Source organism: Eimeria maxima, genomic scaffold, assembly GCF_000499605.1.
Source record: "Eimeria maxima Weybridge genomic scaffold, Emw_scaff1537, whole genome shotgun sequence".
NCBI lineage: Eukaryota > Apicomplexa > Conoidasida > Eucoccidiorida > Eimeriidae > Eimeria > Eimeria maxima.
The window spans coordinates 1-8409 of NW_013564479.1; the positions used below are offsets into that span (position 1 = coordinate 1).

Consider the following 8409-nt stretch of genomic DNA (forward strand, 5'->3'; position numbering starts at 1 on the left):
AATGGGAATTAAAGTCTCACACTACAGCAGAGTGAGGAGCTCCCTACACAGACAGTATGTGGAAACCGCACTAAAGAGCTGGTTGATGGAGGCATTCATTATGAATTTGTGGGAAGCATACACAGTGGTAGCGTAGCACACCTCGGTGTTGAGCACAACTGTTAGTCTATGTAATAGGGCTTCTGATTTCCAGGGCCACCATCGAATCCGCAGTGAGCGGATATGTAAGGCATGGAGTACAGTAGCAACAATATTTCAAAGCCCATGAATAATATATTCATAGTTAAGGTCAATATTTTGTCTGCATGGGCTGATAATGCTTTGCCGAGTCTGGCTTGGCTGGTACTGGTGGACACTAGTGTTCTCTAGACAATCGGTTCCATGGCGTCTCACCCACCCATTGTGGCATAAGTGGATTACATATGATACGCTTGATTCCTCGAGCTGTACTATGCTTGTAGACTAACGATTGCGACTCGGGTGCTGCACTTGCAAAGATGCTGCACGACAAGCTGGCATCTAGCTGCACGCACCAGGGACATTCTGCAGGTTGGGTTGTAAAAGCCATGTTGGCTACACTCCACTGCCAGGAGAATCCATGCAGTGCCAACATCCCATTCGACGCAGCTGTGAATGCACCGTGACTGCGGTCATATATCTAGGCGGTACGTCAAATGTTTTTTGTCCACAAAGGAATAACAGTGTAGGTGGAGAGCGTTGGCTGTGTGGCGCACATATAACTTGGCGTTCTCTCTATATCATGCCTAAAGTGAAGATTAGAGGAGTGCGCAATGTTGTGGATTCACTTGCCATGGTAATGTGAACGTCTCTCTACACAATGATCGCTAGTGTACAGTTGCCACAGTCCATGATAGCTAGTGTACAGTTGCCACAGTGCTTCTCCAGCAGAATATCTTTGGCCCTAACTCGTTTCTGCATACGTGATGCTGCGCCTATACGCGTGGCAGGATGAAGCAAAAGTCGCTTCAGAAACCTTGCAGCCCTTCGCACCAGATAGTAGGTAACGGGGGGCTGACTAGAGTTGCGGCAGGTAAATGTTCAGAATCCGCAAAGACGTCTTTTGCATTTATCTAGAGGGGTCTTCAGATTGTTAAGATATGCCTTGGTAGTCTAGTGAACATAGGGCGGCAGTATGGCGACCTGTCCAACCAGTGAATTGTTTGTAGAGCAGCTGCTGGCAAAAGGCAACTTTTCCAAGTCAATATGATGCACAGCAAGTACGCAATTGTCGGATATTTGCGTGCTAGAGTTACACGCACACCAGTTGAATACAGCCGCTATGCTAATATGATGAATCGCCATTATCTACGGGGGATTTTGGCGCTTTTCAGGAGCCAAAATTGATGGGGCATTTACATGATCTTGCTGTCTTTCTGTGTCCCTTGTTCAGCCGTTTCTACCGGCTACTGTCGAAACCTGTTCCCACAATGTCTATCGACTCCCACAAGTGGGAGGAACTGCAAGTGCTTGATTGCGTCGGAGGTGGGTTTCGCGAGGCCCACGATCCCCCAGGACGCTTGTGGGAAAATATGTCTCCAGGTCACACCCACAAGGTTTGTACAAGCTCTATTACGGTAGCGGTGCACAAAAGATTTTAGGGTTTAGGATGTAGGGTTTAGGGGCTTGTCGTGTAAGCAACTGGCTTGTAGGCAGCTCTTAGATCAGGCCTAGTTGCGTACAAGCTAGTTGCCTGTAAGACCTTCCAGCTGCCCGGCAAGAATGTTACATTCATGCGCAACAACTAATCGCTCTTTAATTTCCCCTCAATAGCGTTTATGCGTGTGTGGTGGAAGAAAGGAGTGTTTCTCCGTTCGGTAGTTAACTGTGACATGGGGAGTATGGGCTTGGAATAAGCTCACTTTTATAAAGTCTTGCTTACAGCACAGAACCCACCAACTGCATATGTTGAATGGTGCAAAGATTCTTTCCAGCCCGGAACATGTACACACATGTGGGGCACATTTGTCCAACTATCATTGATAAGACGGTGCGATTTTGTTGCAAAAGAAACTGCATACAAAGCGGCAGCTTAAGTATGCGCGGGATGTAACAAAGCAAATATATTTCTCCCTTGTGGTTGTCAAGTTTGTGAGTGGAGAGCGCAAGCGGCTGTTATTTACGGTCTCCAAACCATCTAAATATTTTATATTTATTACTAAACACACGCCTGTAGTGCTGCACACTAAAACATTTTGCAAGCTTTCAGACGCTTCGTGTTGTTCTCCGTTGCCACCATATCGTCAACAGCTGACACGGTATGAGTGCCATAGAATGCAAAACAACTGAATATTTTGCTGCGCACTATTGCAATTGCATTGCTACTGCTATGCAGTTTGCGGCACGTGCTAATTTGAATAGCCATTGCCTCAGATTTTAGGGCATATCCACCTCGAATTGATGTAGCATGTAAAAGTATATGTATTCCGTTGCAGATGGCCTGTGCAATGCAGAATGTACGTAGAAATTTTTCTGTAGTGTTTCCTGTCAAACGCGCTCCTGTTAGGCAGCTCACTATGTTCGATAGCAGCCAACTCACTGTTGCAGAGAACAACTGGCAGACGTGCATTGCGGCGCACACAGTATGTTTGGGCTTTCAATGCTGATAGGCAATATACGCGCTACCGTTCCTCCAGGCGTTTTGTGCTCTTATATGGTTGCAAGCTAGAATTTGGGCTGGGAAACAGGTAGTCACCATTATTTGCCGGCGTCCGCCTATCAACAGATGCTGGCGCGTAGTGCTTGTAGCGACAAACACACATACACATGAGCTAGAATTTTGACTTGGCAGAACTTAGTCACCATTATCCAACGGCGTTCCTTTATCAACTATTGTGCATTTGTCTTTGTCGCTACAGCCAGTAAGTGCCAGACTACTGTCTTGACATGTACCATAGGGAGGGAGACAGTAGCTTCAAAAATCCCAGGCCCTGCATTTCCAACAAGACATACGATTGCTCTCAAGGCATAGCGGGAGAAAGACCTATGCTGTATATAGCACTCGCGAAGCATTGTAATTTGGAAAACGGACGTGCAACTCCACTTTGTGTGTTTGCATCCGTGAGAGGTGTTTTACCACTCCTGGTACATATCTGAACTCCCCGGAATGCTTCCTCATTCTCCATAATTGTACACGAGCTCAATTGTAATGACGAAGCATCCAGGCTGATCGGTATGCAAGTGCCGTGCTGACTTCAGCGATTCAATATGCTGTATCAGGCAAAGTGGAACTAGATGTCGCTGGCCGACACATGTAAGAGGCCTCTCCATCGGCTAAACCGGAAAGTTAGTTTTCTTATGAGTATCACAGTACGTTGACTGTTTTGTACTAAATTCTACTCTAGATTCAATAGCGGGAGGCACAAGTCGTCAAGTATAGCATCCGTATCGAAAGTGTCTGTAAAGGCGTCAGCGGTAGCTCGGCTTTGGTTTCTTCCTCCTTGACCCAGCAAGTACGTACTGAGAGGGCATCGGGCAGGCAATGTAGCAGACGTCGCACCTGTGTAGTAGATATCACCCGCCATTGTTGCAGCATCTCTAACGTCCCGAATCCCTCACACCCCAAACTGATCGACTTTGATTTTGTGTGTTTAAAACTTACTAGTTTGTATTATTAGAAGTGCTAATCCGCTTACTAAACCATTTTTCCTATCGACACATTTCGCTGGAACGTCTACGTTTAGTTAGTTGTTTGCTGGCTCTCACTTGAGCTGCAGAGGGGTCTGAATTAAGTAAGCCCAGAACGACTTAGCAGTTGTCACTCTCAATAGGGCTACGGCTTTGTTTCGCCATTCCCCAAGGTGTACGAGTTCCGCTTTTCTTCGTCTTCGCGCGCCACTGTTTTGGCCTTTGCAGTATTTGCAAACTAATATTTAGCGCTGTGTGCTCTCGCTTTACCAGCCATAAATAGACAATGGCTTATACGCCTGTTGCCGAAGGGCTGCTAACAATTTTATATGCATCCACACACACCAACACGGGTCTACTTGCGTTTAGGTGGAGTGTGCAATTGAATTTCTAAACCCTCAGGAGCTGCTAGGCTAAGCGCAAATGAACCTTGTAGTCTAATCTATAAACCTGCAACTCTAAGAGCGGTTCGAACTTTTGAACGCCGAATTTCAAAACGGGTTACTGACATGCCCTTCATCAGCGGACCCCAAATCCAAGAAGCTAAACCCGAATTATTAAACCCTAAACCCTAAATATTCAACAATAAACCCCTCCTGGAAATACCAGACGCCCGCCTCGTTTATAGCAGGCTTGCGCTCTCGCCAATATGGGCACGAAGCAGATAGCTGCTGTCATTCCGAAAGGTCGAAGCCAAACCCAAGGAAGAGCTATATTATGGAGCGAAACCGTCGAGGCTGAAGACAAGCAGGAGCGCTAGCACAGGCAGCGCAACAGGCAGCAGAAGCGGGGGAAGACCTAACATCATGGTTTACCTTAGAAGGGCAGGAAGCCGACGAATGGCAATTGATGTATGTCTTTGTCTCGTAACGTGGAACAAGGATGTCGATAGGTAGAATTTCTGGGGTTTGCTGGAGTCAGTTCGATGCATTGGGAGCCCAACCGGTGACCGGCGTGCTGGACGCTCGTTGGTATTTACTACGTCTGAGAAATCTGCCTTCCGCTGTGCCCTCTCCTGCTATTCGTCGGAACATAAGACAACTGAATTGGCAAGCATTTGGGCTCTCACTATGCCAGAGTAATTCAGAGATGGATATTAACCGTTCGACCGGTTGGCTGGAAGATTGCATCTCCTCGTCGTAGCTTCAGAGATACGCAACTGATATCAAATAGAGCCAGCAACGCCCGACCGATAATGCGAACTTGGAGGAGTACAGAGCTAAAGGCATAATCATTGGGTGAGCAAACCACCCTTTGTGACCCTGTCACTGCGCACCAAGTTGTGTGGTATTCTGAGCACATCAGGTCGGGTGCGCGTTGTGTCGGACATTGCCGAGCAGCTGCGGCAATGTAGCCCCAAGAAAAAGCAAAACCAGTTGCATTGATGATTTAATGCCATATAGAAAATTGCTGAGGATTTCTGCTTGCCTGCGAGCTTGCTACCTGCGTGCACGCTGCAGGCAGGCAGCGCGATTCTGACGGAGTCGCCCAGAGTTGCCAATATTATACTTTCATTCATCCAGAGGTGTACATGAATTCTTACGCCTACTTATTCGGGGTAATAGGGCCTAATAGGAAACATTCTTTAATTTGAGACCGGGTTTAGCTTGGCAACCCTTTCTGCTGCCGATTTCGCTTGCCCAAATTTGGACTACGGAAGTTCTTGACGCGCCCTCTTTGCACTGAATGAGGATGCCATGCTGCACATCGCCAACGAAAAGTTCCCCACGGAACATACGGCTTGCTCTCGTGTGGACGTTCAGGGCTCATGCACCTGAAGTGCTTTATGGTCCGCTGCCATCGAAGGCATCGTGTTTGAGAAGCTAGAAATGGACAAATACTGCACACGAAAACTACTCTGTCTTGTAGGCTGGAAGTTGTGTTTAATTATTTTTCTTAAATGTTGGAAGGAACTGAGCTGCAACATTCTTTGGACCGCTGTCAACAGGAGAAGGATAAATAAGTATGCAAGAGACGCCATCCATCACCTACACCAGTTTTAGTCTAAAGCGCAGTTACAATAATAAGAAATACACATGGTCAATATGTCACATTTACTTCCTAAGTGTATATAAGCAAGTTTGCACTTACAGGCAACTGCTGACACGCACTAGCTGCACTGAATGAAGGTGCTGCAGTGGTGCCCAGGCTAAGATTGGAGCTAAAAATGAATATTCCCAGAACATACGACTTGCTCGTGTGAAGGTTTCAATCTCTCACCACCTGAGATGTGTTCAGTCTCTATGCCCCCACAGTGCCATCATAGGCTCGTTGATTGTGCAGCTACAGGCAGACAAGTACCGATGCTGAGTGCTTAGCTTGCCCTCAGTTACGAAGTTTTCTTGAAGTTCACTAACTACGCAATGACTAAAACTGCACCCTTTGTTGAATGCGCACCTCCTTAAGCGTATGCGGGACAGTACGCAAAGGGCGGCTGCTTACACCAACAGCAGCCATAGTCTAAGGAGCAGTGAAAGTTAAAAAATAAACAATGTAAATATCTCATATTTACATCCTACACGTATACTTCTCATTGCTCCCTTGAATTCTCTACCCTTGGGTGCACGGCAATTGGTGCACACATGCGCTTGTATATTCCATGGCGGTTATAGGGAAATGGTGAGTGGGGGCTACTAGAATATTGGTTAAACACCTGGTGTATCCGTCCAACATGGGAATTATTGAAAATAGAGAAGACTATTTCCTATGAAAACACAATCTTGCCCTTACAGAAAGTAGCCACAGGAAGCTCGGCATCTCGTATCGTGGAATCTAGGGCACGCGCACTGCAATAGATCTCACTCGGTAACCTTAAAGGCCTAGTTTCGTGAAAGGGGACAGTTTTAAATATAAACACACTTGGATAGATAGAACGGAGGTCAAATAGGGTGAGAGTGTTCGTCCGCCTGCACGAGGTCTAGAGCTGACCGTGAGGCTGTCGCAGTTGCACTGGGGCAGACCCTCACCAGGGAGGAGTTGGCCAGTTCTTCTGGATTTTCCTCATAATAGTACGGACTGAAACAGATTTGGGGTAATTAATTACTGGTTAATGTAACTTTTAGGGATTGTGTGTAGAAGGTGGATAACAGATGTACCGTTTGCATCTAGTCTCGCACACTTGATTACATACGTAGTAATGGCGATGTTTAGCTGTTCACGACAGAATGGGTGCAGGCGGTTATGCTCACGAGCCAAATACTGATTTCACTTCATTTGCAACACTTCTATAAAACCTGCATGCTTCGCTTGAAAATTTTATAATTTTAACACTTCAGTGTGCATTCACCTCGTCGCTGAAAACTGGACATTTGCCCTCTTCAACAAAAATGTGCCAGGTCACACTCCTCGCCCTCTTTTCTACACTCCCCATTTCAATGGCGATCGCCGGCCCACAAGGACCAGAAGGCGGATTGTTTTCCCAGAAAATCAATTTAGAAAATGAACAACATGCTCATGCTATCGCTACCTTGGTCCGGAGGTTGCCGCGCGAAAATCAATGCTTCAGTGCACTCTCCACATTGGCGGTAGCTTTGGTTGCAGGATTCCTCATCGTGCGCTGTTTCATCGCCATGACACCCCGTCTAAAGCATGAACGCCCAATAGTCTCACGAAGGCTTGCATCCGGCGCCGCCCAGATATGTTCTGTAAGTATTCAGCGGACAGTAACGAGCACGTGGAATGTCGCGTGTGCCTCGTGGTTTTGTTGTTGGAGGTTAAAGAAAATGGGCCAGTGCTCTACATGTTATTCCTCTGGGGAGGAATCACACGTTGACCAGCTTGTGTCATAGAGCTGCTGCCATATTTGGCTGCTTCTATATTTGGCTACGTGTGTATTGTACTAAGTGGGTCCCATGTCAAAAGACAATGATTCCGTACAGTAAATAAACTGAGCTTCCTGGAGTCTCATAAAATTTTGGCTGTAATGGTGTGCACGATGCTATCCGTTGTAGCCACTTAGCGCTTTCGACAGCCTTGATCTGGACGCCTTTTCTTCTGTTGCCCACATCGTGAGTTCGTCAATCACTACGTTTGCTTGAATCGCAGTTACCCGACTATGCAGCGCCCGCGGCGGCGTCCATGTGTCTATGTTGAGGATTATGGCCTCAGAAGATATAACCACGATGTTGTTTGGATGCGCACGTTTCCGTGGGTACTTTGTGGTGTAGTATTACTACAGCAAAACTGTTGGAGTATGCGAATGTGTTCACGGGGGAGCTCTACACGAAGGTCAGTGCTGCTTGCAGACGAACGCTTTGAACGAAGTATCTTTGCACTCCTGCTCTGGTGTAGCACAGGTTTTAAGCCACTGCATCACTGTGATCCCGCGCATGTGCGAGCCACCCATACATGTTGAACCTAAAGTGTGGCGACGTTGCGCACAATTAGAAGAACCTATCCAAAAGAGCATCAAGGGTGCGTTTAGAGGTTAACCCGTAGACAAGTTCTCGGCGCTCGTTTGTAAGGAAAAGAAGCCTGAGGCGTTGGCATGGAGATATTACATCGTCTGAAAGGTTCTTTTGGTGTAGGAATATAGATTGACCGATATCCTGATATCCGGCAACAGTTGCATGTAGGATAGATTTCAGCGTGAGCGGTGCACATAGCGGTTTGAGTTATGTGCCCATTTGAGGCTTTTGGACGCGTGACAAGAGCGAGCTTCTGTAGGAAGCGAGTGCAGCGCCACATGCGAGAGCGGGTGCCCAGTTGTTTCGAATAACTTCTATTGGCGGGGTGTTTGCCCTTAGCAGTTACAGAATGGTGTAG

The 8409-nt window shown here is 47.0% G+C and overlaps 1 protein-coding gene across 1 annotated transcript; it reads left to right on the forward strand.

Moving 5' to 3' along the window:
• Positions 1 to 944: 944 nt before the first annotated feature.
• Positions 945 to 1619, forward strand: EMWEY_00053560 (hypothetical protein; the record flags this gene model as incomplete). The annotated part of the gene is made up of 2 exons (XM_013480036.1): positions 945 to 1021; positions 1412 to 1619. The coding sequence occupies 2 exons, from the start codon at positions 945 to 947 to the stop codon at positions 1617 to 1619; spliced, it is 285 nt and encodes a 94-aa protein (XP_013335490.1).
• Positions 1620 to 8409: the final 6790 nt, after the last annotated feature.